This window comes from Pleurodeles waltl, chromosome 6 (assembly GCF_031143425.1).
Source record: "Pleurodeles waltl isolate 20211129_DDA chromosome 6, aPleWal1.hap1.20221129, whole genome shotgun sequence".
Taxonomy (NCBI): Eukaryota; Metazoa; Chordata; class Amphibia; order Caudata; family Salamandridae; genus Pleurodeles; species Pleurodeles waltl.
The window spans coordinates 432176754-432199099 of record NC_090445.1 but is presented as its reverse complement, the minus strand read 5'-3'; the positions used below and the strand labels follow the sequence as shown (position 1 = coordinate 432199099).

Below are 22346 nucleotides of genomic sequence, written 5' to 3'. Positions count from 1 at the left end.
AAGACCTAACTGGCCTCTTATCAAGCTTACTTAAGGTACTGGGCAATACACGTTTCAGGGAAGCTGATGTCAGTGACTAACATAGTTCAACCAAGGAATAGAGTGGCCCTTATCCAGACTAAGACACACTAAAATAACGTCTCTATGAAAGCTTGCTTCGTTGTTGGTCATCACACTCACCCAAAGCAGGAGGGGCAATTTAATACTATCTGAAACGTATTCTAGGTTAAGTTCAGAATGCAAAATAAAATTGGGGCAGGATAGCGGGAGATTCAACAGCTGCCTGCAAAATCTGTTTTCAACCTGTCTGGGGGAGACATTGTGGTACCCCCCACACCCCTCATCTGTAAGTAGATGTGTGTGTGGAACACACTGCAGCTTATAGACCTTAAAACAAGGAGAGATAGTGCCCCTTCTTTCTAGACCAGATTAAACAGGGACCGAGCTGCCATCCCTAGTTTCAAGCTTGCTGCGTTCACCTGAGGTTGTCAAGCACTGGCAGAGTCAAAAATGACACCCAGATAACAAAAATTCTGTACCAAACTTAAGTGTTAATCTTGCACCCTTAGGGTTGACTCAATTTTCCTACCAGGTCCACAAGCCATTATGCGAGACTTCCTAAAGTTGGTCAATATATGAAGGTTGCCGGTAAATGATATAAAAGATTCAACCAGAGTGCGCAGGGCATCCTAGCCATCAAAACAGCATCGTCGATATATAACAATGCCTGGACAAAAGAGTTTGCAATTTTAGGCACATCCCTGGTGAAGATAGGCAAGTGGGTGCTTAGACCATTAATATAGATGATAAGAAGCAGGGGTACCAAAACACAGCCCTGTCACACCCCACTAGCTCGAGGGAAGACATCAGAGAGTTCCCATGAGCTACCATAACACACCATAGCCCCTAAGTTTTCATGAAGAGAATGCAGGAAGTTTACTAAAGGAGGCCTCTGCCACGAGATTAATTAAAATCAACCACAGCTTGCTCCTGTTCACGCAATCAAATGCAGAAGACTTGTCCATAAAGGCCAAGTACAGTGGGCCGCACCCTGCCATGGTATTCTTACTCATAACCAAATGTGGGTTCAGACACTGCTTCACTGTACCTAGCCCGGGGCGGAAGCCATACTGGCAAGGGGACAGAATATTGTTATCGGTGACCCAAGTTTGCAGGCGGTTAAAAATAACCCTTCCAAAAACTTTCACTGAACTCTCGATGAGGGACATTGGCCTGTAGCATTTGGGGGGATGAAGGGGGGGATGGCGGGGGGAACTCTGTCTAATCTTTGGAAAAGTCGGGACCCTATTACACAAAGAATTATTAAATAGGTTAGTGAGCAGGGGGCCCCATAAATCTAGGTTACATTTGATTAAACCATAGGGATCCCATTGGGCCCCAGGTATTTCCTGCTTGAGCTAAATCTGATTGTTTTCTCTTCCAGCATTGAGTCACACAAACAGCTCAATCCCGACCTGTAGCAGCCCCTGCTGTTTCATTACTGATGCACATAATTAATATGGCCTTCTCCTCTTCCTTGTCTTCCAGTACAGTACAGTGGCCACGGACAGCTCTAACAGCAGAGCTCTTTTGTGTATATCTGTGTGTTTCTGTGTCTCTATATAAGAATGCTTCTGTATATGTTCTTCACTTTGTGCATGTTTGCATCTTATTTCAACTCCTTCCACCCGATATACCCATTTATCAGGGCATAAGGTCTAATCCAATCCTGGGTTACAAAGCACACATGGGTATCTTTTGCTCCTCTCTTCGGGTAACAATGGGGATGCTTTAATACAGCTAGCCCTTTTTCCTTATCAAGGCACAGTTACATATGCTTTTACCCAAGTGTGTTTGTATGCGTGTAAAGCATGGGCGGTTCCTCCGTTAGGGCAGAGGGGTGTTGCCACTCATCCCCCACCCCCTCACCCCTACCAGCAGAGGCAGCTGCAAAAGCTTTAAAAGAAAAGGATAATAAACTTTGGTTATTATCCTTTTCTTTTAAAGGGGCGGGGCCACGGGGGTGACGAGAGCGAGGGGGAGTGCTCAGCACTCCCCCTCACTGCGCATGTATGTTTGGCCGGCCGGCTCGGGCCGCTTAAACATACATGCGCAGTAGGCTCTCCAGCCCGGCAACACGGCTCCCAGACAATCCTGACGCTGTTTTGAGCAGCATCAGGATTGGCCGCAGGGCAGGCTGGGAGCCTGTGTCTGCAGCCTGGAGCAACGAGGGACTGAGGAGCAGCGCGCGGCAGAGGAGGTAAGTGTTTTTTTTTAATTATTTTTTTATTTGCATCCCCCTGAAACCTCCAACTTCCCCCTCCCCCACGTGCTGCACCGTCCCTTCTCGTAGTCGCAAGCCGCAAATGGTATACAGATCATGTTCTTTATCTTTCTACATAGTTAGTCATATCTGTGTGCACATCTATATAGATATGTATCTATGCTTGTCTGTATGTGTACACCTCGATATTTGTGTGCACATTGCATGACTACTCTTGTGGTATGTTTTGTAAGTGTCTTGAGATACAAGGTTGTCCATCAGTGATAGTGCCCTCACCCGATATTTAATCTTCCTGCAGGACGGACTAAGCATAGACTCACCCCCAGCGAAGGAACGGATGGATGAAGCCTCATCACACCAGTTGGAGGATCCCTTGTTAAACTGCAGTATGGACAATGACGGTAAAAAAGCTAGACCAGTTCAGGACACATGCACCTATAAATTGTATAAACACAGCACACTATGCACACCTACCAAGAATACATATAACACACTTCAAACATAAGTATCACTATGCATATAGGACACTGGAGCTCACATGTGGGGTGGGATGGGTAGGAAATTCAGGTTGACGTAGGACACTGCGCTTAAGACCTACCTGTGCTTGTGACTTAAGTGGGTTCCATTTTATTGAAGTCATTATTATACCATCTGCAATGATCAGATCTCCTTAGACAGCACCTCCCTCATTTGACCGTGTACTTGCCACGCTGCACCCAGTGTAGGATTACTTACACTACTCTATTCTGTGTGAGGAAGCTGTAGGAAAGTACCCTCTTTCCGGTGTGGTTACCCCCACCTTTTGCCTGTTGTCAGTGTGTTGTGAATGTGTTCACTGGGATCCTGCTAACCAGGACCCCAGTGACTGCTTTCTCCCTTTACATTTGGTTGCTTGGACCACACACAACCCCCACATTTGGCATACCGGTGCTCCCTTATAAAGTCCCTGGTATATGGTACCCAGCTATCCAGGGCATTGGAGCACCAGGGGTCCCGCATGGGCTGCAGCATGTATTATGCCACCCATGGGGAGCCCATGCAAAGTGTAACTGCAGCCCTACCATTGCAGCCTGCTTGAAAGTGTGCATGCACCCTTTTCACTACAGGAAACTGCACCAGGTCACTGTAAGTCCCCCCTGTGGTAGGCCCTCCCAGCCCAGAGGATGAACTACAGCTCCATTTTACTGGATGTCGTCAGTGCGGGGATACCATTTTACCCGTGTACTGGACATAGGTCACTAACCATGTCCAGCTACATAATGGTAACTCCAAACCTAGGCATGTTTGGTATCAAACATGTTGGAATCATACAACCAATACTGCTGCCAGTATTGGGTGTATGATTCCATGCACTCTAGGGGCTCCTAGCATTGCTCCTTCCAGCTTTCTGGGGTTTTCGGGGCAGCCCACGCTGCTGACACCCCTCAGACAGGTTTCCGCCCTCCTGCTGCTTGATCAGCTCAAGCCCAGGAAGGCAGAACAAAGAATTTCCTTTGGGAGAGCGGGCAACACTCTCTCCCTTTGGAAATAGGTGTTACATGGCTTGGGAGGGGTAGCCTCTGTAGAAAAGATATCCATAGATGATGTGTCATAAAGTCTTTTATTAAATCCAGGATTAATATCTCATCCACAGAGATCAGCCCAGCAGTTCTCCTCACTTCATCTCCTCTCCATCTCTCTCCAGTCTTAACCCTCTAATCTAGAATTCCTGATCAGAACATTCCATGTAGAGATATTCCATGAATAGAGATGAATGGGCTGCATGCACTGCAGATGTAGATACCACAGCCTCCCCAAGCCACCGGTATGCTTTGAAGGGCACATTTGGTGCCCTCCTTGCATAAACCAGTCTGCACCGGTTCAGGGACCTCCAGTCGCTGCTCTGGCGTGCAACTGGACAATGGAAAGGGAAGTGACCACTCCCCTGTCCCTCACCACCCAAAGGGTGGTGCCCAGAGCTCCTCCAGAGGGTTCCTTGATTCTGCCATCTTGAACCCAAGTTGGGCAGAGGCCTCTGGAAGCCTCTGAGTGGCCAGGTCAGGCAGGTGACATCAGACAGAGCTCCCTCCTAATAGGTGGTCACTTGACTAGGTGACCAATTCCCCCTTCCAGGGCTGTGTAGGGTCTCCCTCCTGGGTGGGTCGTCAGATTCGACTTGCAAGATTCCAGCAGGACTCCTCTGCAACGTCTACTTCGACTTCTGGCCACTGGAACCGCAACTGGACTTCACAAGAACCTACAATCTTCAGCTCCAGTGATGACTTTGCCCTGCAACATTGTTTCTCCGGCTCCTTCCAGCAACTGCAAAATTTCCCCGGCTGTGCATCCTTTGAGGGCGGCAAGTCTTCAATCTGCACAAGAAGCTAGAAGGAATCTCCCTTGGAGTGGAGGAGTCACTTCCCTGCATCCGCAGGCACCAACTACGACGACCGGCTGCGTGGTTCTACTTTCATCCTGCATAATGGGTGGTGGTCTGGAGTGGTCCCGTTGGTCCTCTCTGCCAGCTGTCTAACTTTAGTGAAGGTAAGCCCTTTCCCACGCATGACAGTACCCCCTTGCTCCACGTCTCTTGCAGCTACCAAGGCTTGTTGGCATCTCCTCCAAGGGTTCTTCAGGCTCCATGTAGCCCCAGCCCCAGCACTTCAGAAGAACTCCCTGGAGGGTCACAACGTAGAAAACTGTGGTTTAGAGAGTGTAGAGTGTAGAAATTTGTTGAGGGCAGCGTACTTGTGTGGCAGTTACTGATTCAATCCAGAACTTGGAGTTTCTTATGGGAACTCACTTATTTCTTGGATTTCCCTCCTTTGTCTCCCTACAGGTTCCAGACACTTCCCTGAGTCCAGGAACAGCAGTCACATCAAGCGTCCCATGAATGCCTTCATGGTCTGGGCCAAGGATGAGCGGCGCAAGATCCTGCAGGCCTTTCCCGACATGCACAATTCCAGCATCAGTAAAATCCTGGGTGAGTGTCACCGTGCTGGGGTCTTCACTTAGTGAGCAGGTAAAAGGTTCATGCTGCATGTGCTTGATACTGGGATCTGCAGGGAGTAAGGGACTACAAGATCCATGTTTAGTGTGCATGGCTCTAATTTACATTGTTGGAAGGCGTAAGACTGCGGGTGAGTACACGAGGTACCAAGCTGCTGCAATGAGACAGTACAAGATCCTAGGTAAATGTACACATTATCGGGACATGCAGTGAAGTGTGGACTGCAGAATACTGTATGCGAGCCAGCAGAACCAGAGTCTACATTGAAGGAGTGTGAAGAACCTGGTTTTAACTGACCGCTGTCTTGTCCAGTTACTGATCATGAATGTCTCTTTTATCCTGTGGCAGGCTCTCGCTGGAAGACTATGACTAACATGGAGAAGCAACCGTACTATGAGGAGCAGGCTCGTCTCAGCCGGCAGCACCTCGAGCGGTATCCCGACTACAAATACAAGCCCCGCCCGAAGCGCACATGCATTGTGGAAGGAAAGCGGCTGCGAGTGGGCGAGTACAAGGCACTGATGAAAAACCGAAGGCAAGACACAAGGCAGAGCTATGTCATATCGTGAGTACCACAGACACTTTTACTTAAACTTTAAACAGAAGAATGTCTGCCATTATTGGAGCATGTGGAGAACCGAGGACTCAAAGGCACTTAGAATACAGCAGGCAGGATGCCAGTTTGCTGGCCAACTTGACTGGGGTTGGGACCAAGCTGCCAAACAGACCTTGAACAACTGAAAGTTTCATATAGAAATGAAGCTTGTCTTTTCTTTCTTTACTCCTAATAAGAGCTTCAGGTCACGGGCACCTAAGTGTTTGCCCTCGACTGGCGCAGTTGCATTGCTTCTCGCTTTTCTCTGAATTTTACAACATAACACAAGCCATAACATAGACCAGTCAAGAAAGACTATTTAATTCTGCAGTTAGAATAGATTGAGGCAGTGAAAGGCAGCCAAAAAAATAGGCTAGCAGACAGAAAAGAGTGTATTGAGATACCACCCTAATAACCAGAATAGCTAGAATATTGGTGCCAGTATTGGAATCTGCAGCCATTAAACAGATGGATATGGGCACAAAATGTTTGGAGACCAGCGCAGGAACTTTCATATCCAAACCCATCACAAGTACAAGAATTATCTACAATTCAGTGTGGCCAAGGCATTTTCTATTCATGGTTCTTCCCTTTGGCACAACATTTGTCCCCAGGTTGTTTACATAATGCTTGTCTGAACTTGCTCCTTATCTCAGACTGGAAGGCATATATGTGTACATTTACTTTGACAATTGGTTGTTGAGAGAGAATGAGAAATTTAAAAAATACAAAAAATGCTGCAGATATTGCCTAGTCTGTGATTTAAAGTGACTAAGATAACATAGCAAATAAAAACAAATAGAATTGTCTCAGAGCAGTTAGAGGAAATTATAACTACTTATTTATCAGGGCCTTATCTCCATTTGGAAGAAATCTCATTTGATGAAACAACTGGTGAGAATTGTATCTTGCATTCACTTAGTCCCCAGTGCCACTTTGTTTCTGGGTCAAGTAGAGAGATGATCGCAGAAGGGATGTCTCAGGTTAAGGGGACTGTATAGATCTTTTGGCTTACAGGATGTGATAAATTTGCTAGAATAGTGGTACATTCAGATTATCTTGCAAGGGAGGTCATTCATGAATCCCCAGTCTCAAGTGACTGTCTTGAAGATTCCTCTCTGGCATGGTTTAGAAAAGTAGTACATAAATGACCTGCCCAGCTCCTGATGTCCTAGAATCTGGGCACCTCAGTTTACAAGAGGGATACATGTGGTACTAGAGTCCAGAAGGCATTCCAGAATATGTTCACGTGCTAAGAACTGGAAACCCTTTGTGTTAGGGGCGATGACAATTCCGACATTCATAGACATAAAACTGAATAGCCATTTAAGCGTAGGCATAAATGTTTATATCAACTGACATGGAAGGTCGCAAAAGACTAACCCATGCAGGGCCTCCACCACTTTTGGACTGTGGTCGGCACAGAGAGAGAGAGAGAAGGCTTAACAGTCGACCAGGGCCGCTTCCAAGGGCTTGCACCCTCACCGGTTTTTGAGCCCTACCCACCTCAAGGGCGTTAAGCATCCGCACTCACACCTCCAGCCAGTGTAGAAAGCTATGTTGGCAGCCAGATCCAAGGAATCAGAGGTGCCGATCTTGCAAAGAGTTCCCAAACAACACAATGCCCGGCAGAAACATCTCTTCAGTCACCCTGTCACCAGGAAGATCGTGGCGAAACTACCCTTGCCAATAGACACTTCTTTGTAAGAGAAGTCTTGCTTTTGAAGGAGCACCCTCAGGAATCAGAAAGGGCACAGAAGAGACCAGGATAGGGACTGCTGCTCTTCCTTTTCTTACTCTTCCACCTCGGCTGCAAACTCCACCACCAGAGTGCTCATTCACACCTCATTAGTCACGTAGGGGTCTGCAAGCATCTTCACTGATGCAGGTAGTACATATGACCAGCCCTTAGACCCAGGGCCCACGGATGATTCCTTGGGAGAGTATAATTTCGAAACCCTGGGTGATCCTGACTAAGACCACTACCCAGTCAGGGCATCCCTGCCAGAGAAACACCGGCCAACCATGATGTAATTTATCAAAAGGTCAATATCCACATTGTTCTGGAGGAAGAGGACTTGCTTCTCAAAGTCGGAATGCTCTGATGCAGTTTTTACCTTTGTTTAAGGGCATGCTGCAAATTGTCCCTGGACAGCTTTAAGAAGCCACTCAAGCTAGGGTTGTGACACCTGGGAAGAAATAAAATCCTCCCCTAATGACCCTATTTACCCAAAAAGGCAGGTCCCTCCTGACTTCTTGGTAGTCCACACTGCCCATAAGAGGGCCTCCATTTAGGCCACAGGCAAAGAGAGTAAGAAAATCAATGCAACAGGCAAAAGAGTATTTGTAAGGGCTGACATTGATGCATAGCCACATTTGTATGGTTCTTTTATCGTTACAACAGGTCATAGTGGTCAGGAGGTAATAAAACATCATCCGGAGGAGTACACGGAGAGGAAGAAGGAGATAGTGTCCGAGGTCCAGATCATCTTGAATGCCAACATTCATTGTGCGCTCATAGCAACAAACACAGCCTCTTGGCACATTAATACCAGCATCTTTCTTAGATGCCACGCTTGGCTTTGCATCTCTGGGTTTAAAGCCAAGGCACAGCGGTAACTCTTCAACCTCCTGTTCAGCTTGGAGTATCTCTTCCTCTTCCCCCTGAGAAAAAAAAGAAGCTGAGACTGCAAAGTTTATAGGCGCCCTGCCAACTCAAGCAACGAGAGGCTCTTTTCAGAAGCAACAGCCTTGGGGGGGAGCTGAGACCACTTCACCCAACCAGATGCAGTCCTACAGCAGCAAACCGTCCAGCAGCAGGCATGTAGGGGTACATACTGTGGTAACAACAGAGGCTAGGGCAGAGGTAGCTCCAGTAAAGGAACTATCACCACTAACTATCACCACTAACCAGTGACTCACCTCACCTCCCACCTCGTCCTCCTGATAACACATCAACTGTCGGAGGGAGAATACAAGATCTCCTCCCTCTGGGAGAGAATTGCATCAGACCAGTGAGTTTTAGCTGTGATTTCCCAGGGGTACTGCTTAAAACATCTCACAACCCCTCCCCATTCCACCCTCAGAAGTGATCATCTCTACCTTCTCGAGGAAGTGGTACAAGCAGTTCTTCAGAAATGCGCAATAGAGAGAGTTATCTCCACAAGGCGTCTACTCTGTTTATTTTCTCATTCTCAAAAAAGACAGCTTCCTTAGATGTGTCTTAGACCCCTGGCTCCCTAACAGATATATTGTGTCGGCCATTTCCATAAGACTACCTTACAGGTTGTTATCCTTCTGCTCCTACCCGGCGATTCCATGACAGCACTCAACCTCAAGAACACCTGTTCTTACATTCCCATCCACTCTTCCACACAATTGGTACCTTTGTTTGTGTTAAGTGGACATCACTTACTGATGGATACTTCTAACCGTAGACTTATCACTTTTAGGATAATCCCCAAGCGAGGAACTGGATCTGTACATTTTTCATAGCAGTGCTCCTGCACATCACTATGTGACTGCATGTGACTCTGTGTTGGCTTCGTTCTGTCCTAGTAAAGGATCAGAACTGCATCTATGCCACCCCTGCGTATCAACTTCAGTTCCCTTGTTTCCACATCTGAGAATACTGATCCAGAGCTCTTCTCACACTTCTTGTCAGTTTTTGACAACTACCCCCCTCCACCCCCAACCCCAAATGAAATCCAGTGTGTAAGAGAACAATTTCCCCTCCTAAAATGATCGACTTCAAACCATGTTGTGTCTTCAGAAAACAGATGTGGGTCACAAACCCACACAAGGTGTGTATGTGGTGCTTGGATTTGGGCCAGGGCTCCAAATTGTGCAATATCGTGCCCTTATGCACCCATATGCGATCCGGGACTGCAAAGTTGTATGTCTGCGAACATAGGAACAAGTCACAGGCCTTGCTTAAGTACCACTCCAAAAGTAGGATGTGAATCCGCTCCAAAGGCCGCTCGTGCGAGAAGTGGTCTTTATGGTTAAAGTCCTCAGGTAAGTCGCAGTTCAGAAGGAAGCATATAGGTGAAGTGGGACTCCACACCCTTCCACCACTCTAAATCTAAAGAGAGGTTGCATGCACATAAATGTGCTGATCAATCTTGCAGTTGATTCCGATGCTTCCTGAGTTCCATCAGCCATGCTGCATATCTTTGGTAGTCTTCCAGCCCTCTAGCACGTCTTCGGACCCTTAGTATCCATAGGGGTTCCCCGCTGGATTACTGCCTACAGATCCATACTGGGCACTGTGCCAGTCACTCATTCATAGATGCCTGTGCCAGTGACACCGGAGAAGAATGTGGTAACCGCGGACATTGCACTCTGAATACATACCTGGTCCTCATACAACCTAAATCTTATTCAATGTTTTTACTACCGCAGAGGCTCTACAGTCTTTTTGCTGCCACTCAGAGATGATGGGGTGATTTATCCCCCATTATATTGATAACAGCTTTTGCATGGACTTCTAGGAAGACACAGGGCTTGATGCTTCAACTGAGACAGGATTAACATTGCCTCCTGGCCCCCCAATGGAAGTGCTTCCTTTGCTGTTGTAATTAGACAAGTAGCTGTGGTCCTGGACCTACGGCTGCCTTCAGTTGAAGTCAAGACAAATGTCCTTACTGAGGTTTTGCAACTTGGGCCAGCATCATCTAAGCCCCAGCTTCTGTTCAGTGAAGCAATTGTCGATATACAGGCACTTGGTCAAAGCCTTGTTCATGTCCACTGGTGAATAAGCAGGTACCCAGATGCTATAGGCCTACTCCTGGTGACCCTTCTTTCCTTACACAGCATCCTACTCCAGAGAGTCTGGTGGCCTAGGCTTCCAGCAGCAAGGTGAACTTCACTCAGTTTTCTACGACCATCTTAGAAGCCCAACCGCAGACCGGGAGTTGAAGAGGATTGAGGTGTTCAGGATACACATGTTCTCCTCGGTCAGTCTAGCATTGAGGTCAGCCACTGGGGGTGTGTTTATCAAGACGACATATACACTCGCTCTGGGACATGGTTAGTGATATCTTGCCAGCGGTCCTGAGAAAATGTATGTCATTACTGGGTCAAACTATTCACAGTGGCCAAGATGTGGCAAAATAGTGGTACGTGCTGGCCTTGGTACGACTGACTCTTGGATGGCAGTTGGCAACAGTGTGATACTCCGTTGCTATGTGTAGATGTGATCCACAGGTTTCTCTCATTGATAAGCCTTTTAATGGCTCACGTCTGTTTAACAACAAAGCTGATTTTCCTGGAGAGCTTTAAGGAGAGTAGGGACATGGCATGCTCTCTGGGTCTTTCGACCCTTTCTAGTCAGTTTTCTCACCAGTTCGGGAAATTCTGAGGCTACTCCAGCCGGTTGACATACAGGCAGCACCAGTTTCCCCTGTCCCCTTAGCAGTCACTCTTGTCCTTTAGGGGCCAAAGATGTGGCTCTGGCAGGCAGTATATAGGTCATCTGGGGAATCAGCCTCCCAGTCGACCTCCCCTGCAGCTGCAGACTCCACGCCACTTTAGCTTGCCTTTTACGGCACACAGACTCAGCCCTGCATCTCACTGAGAGCAATTTGTTAGCCCTCTGCATCCTACTTGTAGACTAAACCAGGTGGCATATGTGAGCTCTGCAGTGGAATCTGAAGTCTCATTGGACCTAACACCAAGGAAACTTGTTAGATGCCTGTCAGGTTTTTCGGAGACTGCACATGATCTGCAGTGGTGGATTCTCAACTGCATTTAGACCAGCAGCCAACCCATTCTCCCTTCTCCACCCAGAGCTGACGGTGGTGACAGATGCATCACAGCCGGGTGGGAGGTCATGGAGGGGAGCGAGCTAGTGGTGCCTGGTGGATCACAAGATGCATCTGCATACTGAGGTGGCACACAGGGTATCTTCTGACAGTGGAGAGAACCCCGCTTGATAATTTCACCACGGTCAAGAACACACAGTGTCAAAAGTTTTGTGTGTTGGTGTTCCTGTGAAAACTCTTGCTAGAAGATGCATTACCGTTGGAGTAAACACAGTACTCCTCTATACCATTCTGCCTCTGTGTCTCCTGCCCAGAGTTCTGAAGAAGATAAGGAACGATCAGGCCCAAGTCATCCAGCTTTTCTCTAGTGTGTGCTTACCTTGAACCAATAAGCATGAGCATCTGTCCTCCAGTCAGGTTGCCACTCCGGAAGGATCTTCTGCTGCAGCAGCAGGGTAGCATTCTATACCCAACCCTGCGCAATCTACACCTCCATATGTGGAGATTGGGGGGTGGCAGTTTACTCCATTTGATTTACCACCCGAGATTCTAGATGTCATTCTTGCTGCCAGGCATCCATCTACAAAGTCCATTTACACCGGGCACTGGGACTGATGCGTAACCTTGTGTGGAGTCCGCAAGACAGACACCTTTAAAACGAAAATCTGTGATAATTTTTACTTGGTTTGTGTTGGTCTTGCGGTGGGCACTGCTAAAGCTTATTTGTCATCCTTTGCAGCCTTTTTTGTATCTGCCGGACAAGCTGTCCTTTTTTAAATCACCTATTGTGATTTAGCTTGTTAAAGGTTTGACAGGTTATTTTCCAAACCATATGTGGGACCTTAACTTGGTCAGGATCAAAAGCATGGGGGGGATAAAACCGAATCGGAAACAAAACAGCTGGATGCTGAACCCATGGACCAGGTAGACATTGATGCTGAAAACCGCTGTACTTCGATGTCGAAAAATTGCTTGACACCAAAAAGTGGCTTGACGCCGACACCCAGCAGCACTTCCACTTTGATGTCAAAGAAGAGAAGTCAGGAAAGAAGGCTCAAAGACAAACAACACCATAGAAGTCAAGATAAAAAGAAGACAGTTCAAAACCAAACTAGAGGCCCTCATTCATATGAAAGTTCAATAACTCTATAAGGGGCTAAAGGATGTGACTCAGGGAACAAGCAGACTGTTAGAGCAAGCAGGAAATGGAAGAACTGGAACTACCATTCACTCCAGAACCACAGGAAGAGGTAGAAGAAGACCTTTACAAAAAAAAAAAAAAGGACCAAAAGTTCCAGGACCAGAAATCACTGTGTATGGGAGAATCTATAGAAGACTGGCAAGACATATACACTGACTCACCATATGAGGGGGGTACAATCCTACCCATCAAGGCCCTCGCCACCAGATGATATCCCTACATACAATGTTGTCACTAAGAGGCCAGCAAACATGCATGGAGTACAGCCAGAATCGGAGCAAACAGAAATGTGTTTCCACCTTGAGACACTGCTGCTAGACCAGAAGAAAAAACAGTTCCACCCAATGCTGCTGAGTGTCCTAGACCAAAGAAGGAAGACTTTAAAGGAACCAGCAGCAGCGAAGGCAATCTCTCCAAGGCTTTTCCACCCGGGACAATCCCCCCTGCCCCCAATACTTCAGGGGAAACATGCCAGTGGACTTTCTAATGGTGGCACTTCCCTGCAAAAGGGCTAACAACTCCACATCAACAGGCCCACCGCCGGACACAGAAAACAAAAGGGTGAACTTGGTGGCTGTAAATCTTGAAAGGTCATCTGGCGCACAGTGGTGTATAGCCAGCTCAAACGCTTTACTAAATAGATATGCCCACCAGCAATGGGAGGAGATGGGAGAACTCATGCCAGAAGAGTTCAAGAAGGTGGCAAATCAGGTGTTGCAAGAGAACAAGACAATTGCTAACAGCTAGCTCAAGTCGGCCTTAGATGTTGCAAACACTGCCAGTAGGCAACCATGTCCGGCTACCACTCTACGCAGACATGCCAGGCTTAGAAGTTCAGGATTTAAGCATGAAGTACAAGCCACCATAATAAACATGACCTTCACGGGAGACAGCCTTTTCATTTTAGCACATAAAAATTGATGACGATGCGCCAGAGCCATGGGAGCCGTAGGGCATGGCACAGAGAACAAGAGCTCCCATCTAGGAAGCTGGTCTGGTGTGTTTGGGGTACCCAAGGTACTTACACCTTATATCAGGTCCAGGTATCCCCTCTTAGTGAAGTGTAGGCGGTGTCTAGAAGCCAGGCTCTCTAGAGGTAGCTGTAGATGAGCAGCCAATGTTTATCTAGGAGACATGCAAAGCTCATGCAATACAACTGTTTTCACACAGCACTTACACACATGAAAGAAAACACTCAGTTGTTCAAAAATAAAGGTACTTTATTTTTGGAACAGTACTTTATTTTTGGAACACAATCCCACAAAATACTAGAAGAGCAGTCCTCCAATAGGAGGTAAGTAATACACTAAATATATACACTAGCAATCAGAAATAGGCATAGGAAAGGTTAGAAAACAGTGCAAAAAGCAATAACCAATAGTGACCCTGGGGTAGCCCAAACCATATACTAAAGAAATGGAATGCGAACCCAGCACCCCCACCTAGGTGAGTGGAATTTGTAGACGGAAGCTAGGAGTACTAGCAAACCACAGAAGTAACACGGTACCCCCTAGCAGTCAGCACACCAGGAGAAAATCACTGGCATTTTCCCCAAACCACCAAAAAGGAGGAAAAAGAAGGAAAGAAGGCACCCAGACAAGACTGCAAGAAACAAGTGGTGTATTCTTGAAGAAGAAGACATGTGGAGAGAGGGGACCGAGTGCAAAAGTCACAGTGGAGTCCAGGAGGAGTAGGAGCTACTATCCCATCCAGCTGTACTTGCAGGAGATGGTAGATGGTGAAGAAGAACAGGTCAGCACTGCAGCCCTGGAGCTGGAAAAGAGTTCCTGTTGGATTAAGATGTCCCACGCTGGAGTAAAGATTGCAGACGTGTGTCTATGCAGGAATTCTACCAACAAGCCCTGGCAAAGGCAAACTCGCGGTTAGTGGAAAAGTGGTGCTGCCTGGGACCAGCAAGGCCCAGGAGGACTCAACCCAGGAGGGGGAGTCATAGGGACCCTCAGCGTCACAGAGTCCACAGGTGCAGAGGCAGCACCCACAGGAGTCCCACAGGACTGGGACATAGAAGTTGCAGAAGGAGCCCACGCAGAACTACAGAAGGGGATCCCTCGCCGCAGGAGAACCACACAGATGGCTGAGAGCCGCAGGAAGGAATGCTGGGGACTGGAGCTGCACATCGCCTGAAGATCCCTTGGGGGAGATGCAAACAAGCATTGGCAGCTGCAAGAGACTCGGTGCATGGGGGTCCTGTCCTGCATGGGAAAGCAAAGGCTTACCTCCACCACAGTTGGACAGCTGGCACAGAGGACCAAGACGACTACTCTGGACCACCAACCATGGTGCAGGATCCACGCAGCGCAAGATGAGCGGAAATCCACAAAGCCGGTCGTTGTTGCAACAGGTGCCTGCGGATGCAGGGGTGTGACTCCTTCACTCCAAGGGCGATTCCTCCTTCTACTTGTGCAGGCTGAAGAGTTGCTGTCTTCTGAGGATGCACAGCTGGGGAAATGTTGCAAAGCTGGCAGGAGCCTTGGAAATAAAGTTGTAGAAGAGTCTTCTTTTTTAATTGCAGCATTGTCGGTTCCTAGAGGGTCCAGTCGTGGTTCCAGTGACCAGAAGTCAAAGTGGAGGTTGCAGAGGAATCCTGCTGGAGTCTTGCAAGCCAACCTGAGGACCCACCCAAGAGAGAGACCCTAAGTAGTCCTGAAAGGGGGATTAGTCACCTAGCCAGGTAAGCACCTATCACTCTGACGTCACCTGCCTGGACTGGCCACTTAGATGCTCCCAGAGTTCCCTGCCAACCTTGGAAACAAGATGGCAGAAGCCAGAGACCCTCTGGAGGAGCTCTGAGCACCACCCCTGGGGTGGTGATGGACAGGGGAGTGGTCACTCCCCTTTCCATTGTCCGGTTTCGTGCCAGAGCAGGGACTGGGTGTCCCTGAACTGGTGTGGACTGGTTTATGCACAAAGGGCACCAAATGTGTCCTTCAAAGCGTACCAGTGGCTTGGGAGGCTACCCCTCCCAAGCCAGTCACACCTATTTCCAAAGGGAGAGGGTGTGAACTCCCTTTCCCAAAAGAAATTCTTTGTTCTGCCTTTCTGTGCTTGATAAGATCAAGCAGCTGGAGGGCAGAAACCTGTCTGAGGGGTGGCAGAAGCTTGGGCTGCCCGGAAAACCCTGTAAGACTGGTGGTTTCAATGCTGGGGGTCCTCTAAGGAGCTCTCAGAGCGCATGGAATCATAGTTCCAATACTTGCAACAGTATTGGGGTATGTAGAGAAATGGCTCCCTGTTGCAGTTACCCCCCACTTTTTGCCTGATACTGATGCTGACTTGACTGGGAAGTGTGCTGGGACCCTGCTAACCAGGCCCCAGCACCAGTGTTCTTTCACCTAAAATGTACCGTTGTTTCCACAATTGGCACAACCCTGGCACCCAGGTAAGTCCCTTGTAACTGGTACCCCTGGTACCAAGGGCCCTGATGCCAGGGAAGGTCTCTAAGGGCTGCAGCATGTCTTATGCCACCCTAGGGACCCCTCACTCAGCACAGACACACTGCTTGCCAGCTTGTGTGTGCTGGTGGGGAGAAAATGACTAAGTCGACATGGCACTCCCCTCAGGGTGCCATGCCAACCTCACACTGCCTGTGGCATAGGTAAGTCACCCGTCTGGCAGGCCTTACAGCCCTAAGGCAGGGTGCACTATACCACAGGTGAGGGCATAGGTGCATGAGCACTATGCCCCTACAGTGTCTAAGCCAAACCTTAGACATTGTAAGTGCAGGGTAGCCATAAGAATATATGGTCTGGGAGTCTGTCAAAAACGAACTCCACAGCTCCATAATGGCTACACTGAATACTGGGAAGTTTGGTACCAAACTTCTCAGAATAATAAACCCACACTGATGCCAGTGTTGGATTTATTAAAAAATGCACACAGAGGGCATCTTAGAGCTGCCCCCTGTATTTTACCCAATTGTTCAGTGCAGGACTGACTGGTCTGTGCCAGCCTGCTGCTGAGAGACGAGTTTCTGACCCCATGCGGTGAGAGCCTTTGTGCTCTCTGGGGACAGAAACAAAAGCCTGCTCTGGGTGGAGATGCTTCACACCTCCCCCCTGCAGGAACTGTAACACCTAGCAGTGAGCCTCAAAGGCTCAGGCTTCGTGTTACAAAGCCCCAGGGCTTTCCAGCTAGTGGAGATGCCCGCCCCCTGGACACAGCCCCCACTTTTGGCGGCAAGTCCAGGAGAGATAATGAGAAAAACAAGGAGGAGTCACTGGCCAGTCAGGACAGCCCCTAAGGTGTCCTGAGCTGAGGTGACTCTGACTTTTAGAAATCCTCCATCTTGTAGAAAGAGGATTCCCCCAATAGGAATAGGGATGTGCCCCCCTCCCCTCAGGGAGGAGGCACAAAGAGGGTGTACCCACCCTCAAGGACAGTAGCCATTGGCTACTGCCCTCCCAGACCTAAACACGCCCTTAAATTTAGTATTTAAGGGCTCCCCTGAACCTTAGAATTTAGATTCCTGCAACTTACAAGAAGAAGAGGACTGCTGAGCTGAAAGACCCCTGCAGAAGAAGAAAAGAAGACACCAACTGCTTTGGCCCCAGTCCTACCGGCCTGTCTCCTGCCTTCTAAAGAAACCTGCTCCAGCGACGCTTTCCCCAGGACCAGCGACCTCTGAATCCTCAGAGGACTGCCCTGCTTCAAGAAAGACAAGAAACTCCAGAGGACAGCGGCCCTGTTCCAAAAAGACTGCCCCTTTGTTACAGAGGAGCAGATTTAAAGACCCCTGCAAATCCCCGCAAGAAGCGTGAGACTTGCAACACTGCACCCGGCGACCCCGACTCGACTGGTGGAGAAACAACGCTTCAGGGAGGACCCTCCGGCGACTCCAAGACTGTGAGTAACCAAAGTTGTCCCCCCTGAGCCCCCACAGCGACGCCTGCAGAGGGAATCCTGAGGCTCCCCCTGACCGCGACTGCCTGACTCTAAAATCCCGACGGCTGGAAAAGACCCTGCACCCGCAGCCCCCGGCACCTGAAGGATCAGAACTTCAGTGCAGGAGTGACCCCCAGGAGGCCCTCTCCCTTGCCCAGGTGGTGGCTACCCCGAGGAGCCCCCCCGTTGCCTGCCTGCACCGCTGAAGAGACCCCTTGGTCTCCCATTGACTCCCATTGGAAACCCAACGCTAGTTTACACACTGCACCCGGCCGCCCCCGCGCTGCTGAGGGTGTACTTTTTGTGTGGGCTTGTGTCCCCCCCGGTGCCCTACAAAACCCCCCTGGTCTGCCCTCCGAAGACACGGGTACTTACCTGCTGGCAGACTGGAACCGGGGCACCCCCTTCTCTCGATTGAAGCCTATGTGTTTTGAGCACCACTTTGAACTCTGCACCTGACCGGCCCTGAGCTGCTGGTGTGGTAACTTTGGGGTTGCTCTGAACCCCCAACGGTGGGCTACCTTGGACCCCAATCTTAACCCCGTAGGTGGTTTACTTACCTGCAAAAACTAACAATACTTTACCTCCCCCAGGAACTGTGAAAATTGCACTGTGTCCACTTTTAAAACCGCTAAATGTGTTTTATGTAAAAAGTATGTATGCTACTGTGATTATTCAAAGTTCCTAAAGTACTTACCTGCAATACCTTTCAAATTAGATATTACATGTAGAATTTGAACCTGTGGTTCTTAAAATAAACTAAGAAAATATATTTTTCTATACAAAAACCTATTGGCTATCCTCATTTATTGCCTGTGTGTATGTACAACAAATGCTTAACACTACTCCTTTGATAAGCCTACTGCTCGACCACACTACCACAAAATAGAGCATTGGTATTATCTCTTTTTGCCACTATCTTACCTCTAAGGGGAACCCTTGGACTCTGTGCATACTATTCCTTACTTTGAAATAGTGCATACAGAGCCAACTTCCTACAGGGTATGTCCAGTACACGCGTAAAATGGCGTCCCCACACTCACAAAGTCCAGGAAAATGGATCTGGAGTTTGCGGGGGCACCTCTGCTAGTGCAGGGGTGCCCTCACACAAAGGTATCTGCACCCTGCCCTCTGGGCTAAGAGGGCCTACCATAGGGGTAACTTACAGTGACCTGGTGCAGTGACGTGTAGTGAAAATGGGTGCATGCACCTGTTTCACGCCGACTGCAATGGCAGGTCTCCCTATGGGTGGAAGAATACCTGCTGCAGCTCATAGGGATCCCCTGGAACCGGAATGCCCTGGGTACCTAGGTACCATATACTAGGGACTTACATGGGGGGGACCAGTATTCCACTTGTGGGTAGGAAAAAGGTACAGTTACCAAGTTAGAAGGGGGAGAGCATAACCACTGGGGTCCTGGTTAGCAGGATCCCAGTGGACACAGTCAGACACACTGACAACAGACAGAAAATGGGGCTAACCTTGCCAAGAAAGAGGGCATTTTCCTACATCCCACAAGAGAACGCATACAGCCATACACATGCATGGAACATTTATTCAACAAAGTCTCTCAACACCATCACAGTGGCAATACAAATCAAGCTTGAGGCAGTCCTTTCCTGGATGAGGCAGAGGAAGAGGGGGACCCCCCAGACAGAGAACCAACATAAATAAGCGGCTCTGCAAAGAATGTCCTCCTTCACAAATCATCAGTAGGAGAAAGGATCAGAGGGTTTCTGAGAAGAATCACTTCTGACAAATAGATATTAAATATCAAAAGGCAAGGTTGTTGCATCTTTTAATAAAGTCGCCTCCCCAATAGAACCAAAGAAGAAGAAAAACAAAAGGGAAGAATAACATTGACTATGATAAGAAGTAAAGGACATGTTAAGCAAACAGGCTATAGAATTATTACCACCAAGAGAAATAGTAAAAGAGGTTTTTCCTACTTCCTAGTGCCAAAACCAGACAAGAAACAAAAACCAGTACTCGATCTATGAACACTGAACAGGTCAATCAAAACACAAAGATTCAAGATGACACTCCTCCAAAGGTCGTTCCCCTTACACGCTAGAGGACTACATGGCAACCATAGACCTCCAGGACGCATAACTTCACATATCGATGAACGAGCTACACAGGATTTGTTTTAGATTTGTAGTGGACATGGTAATATGAGTTAAAGGTTTTACCTTTTAGGATAAAATCAGCACCAGGGTACTTACAAAATGCCTATCCATGGGGACAGAACACCTCAAACAAAGGGGAATACCCATGTAACCATACCTGGACACCTTGTTAGGAAAGGCATATATGTTTAACCAATGCAAAAACAACATCAACAAGGTCATAAGGACATTGCAATACCTGGGGTTCTCCATCTACTGCGAGAAATCAACAACACTTGGAAGGAAGAAACTCTTTCTGGGGGCAATCCTGAATTTTCAGGCAAGAGCCCCTCCAGTGGACAAGAGCGTCAAGGCAATGATAAGATCAGAGTCTCCTCTACCAGAAGGGTCAACCTCTGACAGTGAGGGCAGTGGAGAAAATGATGAGACCACTACAACAGTGGCTACAACAATGGTCACAGGTAACCAGGAGTTGGGATGATCGAGGGGTTGTTACAGACAAGGTTTGTTGGTAGATGCAGTAATTTAACCTAAAGAACATTACAAAGGGGCAACCTTTCAAACTACCAACTCCCTCAGTGACCATCCCAACGGACACCTGTAACACATGATGGGGAGCTCATATGCTGTCTAGCACTGAAGGATTTCCAGAAACATCTAACGGGAAAGACTGTTAATCCAAACAGACCATGATACAACAGTTTTTTACTTGAACATACAAGTCACACCCACTGTCAAAGCTAGTCCAAGGGTTATGGAAATCTGCAAAATGACGCTTAAAGCTACTCCAAGGCATATGGAAATAGGCAATCTAGAACAAGATATCGATCCCAGTAGTGATACTCTTACCAGGGGAACTAAACACAGAAGCAAGGATGCTAAGCAGACAAGCAAACACCACACACAAATGGGAATTCAAACAGTGAGGCGTGACAGAGCTCTCCCAGAGGTGGGGAACACTGCACGTTCACCTGTCTACAACACACACGATTGTGAAATGCTTAAGCTTGACATCCACGGAATGCCCTGTCAATAAAATGGTCAGGGTGATTTACCTGCACTTTTCCACCAATTCCAATCATACCACACACCACAGGTGCAAACAGGAACACTTCACTCTGGGTCACCACAATAGATCAGTCAGATATGGCTGTCGGATCTCATGGAGATATCACAGGGCCAGTCTTTAAGACTTGCAACAAATTGGGACCTGTTGACAAGACAGGAGGGTCAAGTGAAAAATGGAAGAAATTCGTACACTGGTGCAACAAGAAGGGGAACTGCAGGGATTGGGCACAGGATGCCACAGTGATCCCATATCCTACCCACCTGCTGAACAACAGTCTCTCCGACACCTCACTAAGGGTCCCCCTAGCAGCAATTGTGGATTACACAAGGGGAGTAAAAGGGAGACGTTTCTTCACCAGACCAATGATTAAATGTTTTCTAGAAGGTGAAAAGAAAGAACCCTACTCACCTGCTGGACAACCGTCTCTCCTACGCCTGACTAAAGGTCCCCTTAGCAGCTATTATGGCCCACCCCAAAAGAAGCACAAACATGCCCTCCTGGAATCTTAATGTGGTGCTTACGCAACTAATGACATCACCCTTTGTACTGATTAAAAAAAAAAAGTGGGCCAGGGAGAGTCATTGGAGTGCAGCTTGGTTGCCCAGAAGGAAACTTACCACCAGAAGAAGGAAACCACTGTGCTGGGTGACTAGTAGCCCAGTGGTGACTGGATTGCTACAGACCTAAGGAAGACTTTGTTGGACATCGACCCCTGTGGCCAGAATCATCTTACCAGGACCATGGACCAATGAGTAGCCCCAGAAATATCCCGGTTGACTGCACAGCATCCTGTATCTCTTGCATCAGGACTACTCCATAAAAGTAAATGGCAAAGAGCCACGGACGCTGGAACTGAAGGCTGCTTTTCTGAAGGAAGTAACTTTTCTGTTGGACGTTGCTGGTCCACTTAACTGGCTCCCTGCCAGTGTCAAATTCGTTGAGGCCAAAACAACCATCAGGGGAACTCTCACGTACAGATCCCAGGCCCCCCGTGTCAGCAAGGCCATCACCGACCCCTTAACCATCAACTCAGCAGACTACCTATTCCTAGGAGACTTGAATTTCCATCTATATAATCCCAGTGATCACAACACCACCAATCTCCTGGACAACCCAAGCAACATCAGACTTGAACAACTAGTCACCAATCCCACACACACCTCAGGCCACACCCTGGACCCCATCTTCACAACCAACGAAAAAATCAAGTTCAGCCATACAACGGAGCTCACATGGACCGAGCTCCACCTAATACATTTTGCCATAACCAGTAGACCTTAGCTGCCAAACACCCACTCCCGCTCTCTGCAGATGGGGAAAAGTCACTGAGACCCAATGGACCCCCACCCTCCAGGTCAGCAAACTCATCCTCTCCGACAACCTCGAACAAGACGCGGAAACCTCTGAATTG

General features: G+C 48.2%; 1 protein-coding gene across 4 annotated transcripts in view; it reads left to right on the top strand.

Annotated features, from left to right (window-relative positions):
- The window catches only part of SOX13 (SRY-box transcription factor 13), a 138719-nt gene that overhangs the window by 101741 nt on the left and 14632 nt on the right, over positions 1-22346 (top strand). For all 4 annotated transcript variants that reach the window (XM_069238486.1, XM_069238485.1, XM_069238487.1 and 1 more), the window contains 3 exons: positions 2583-2685; positions 5103-5246; positions 5622-5838. In XM_069238486.1, the coding sequence (XP_069094587.1) occupies positions 2583-2685; positions 5103-5246; positions 5622-5838 (464 nt within the window). The remainder of the gene's footprint in view (positions 1-2582; positions 2686-5102; positions 5247-5621; positions 5839-22346) is intronic.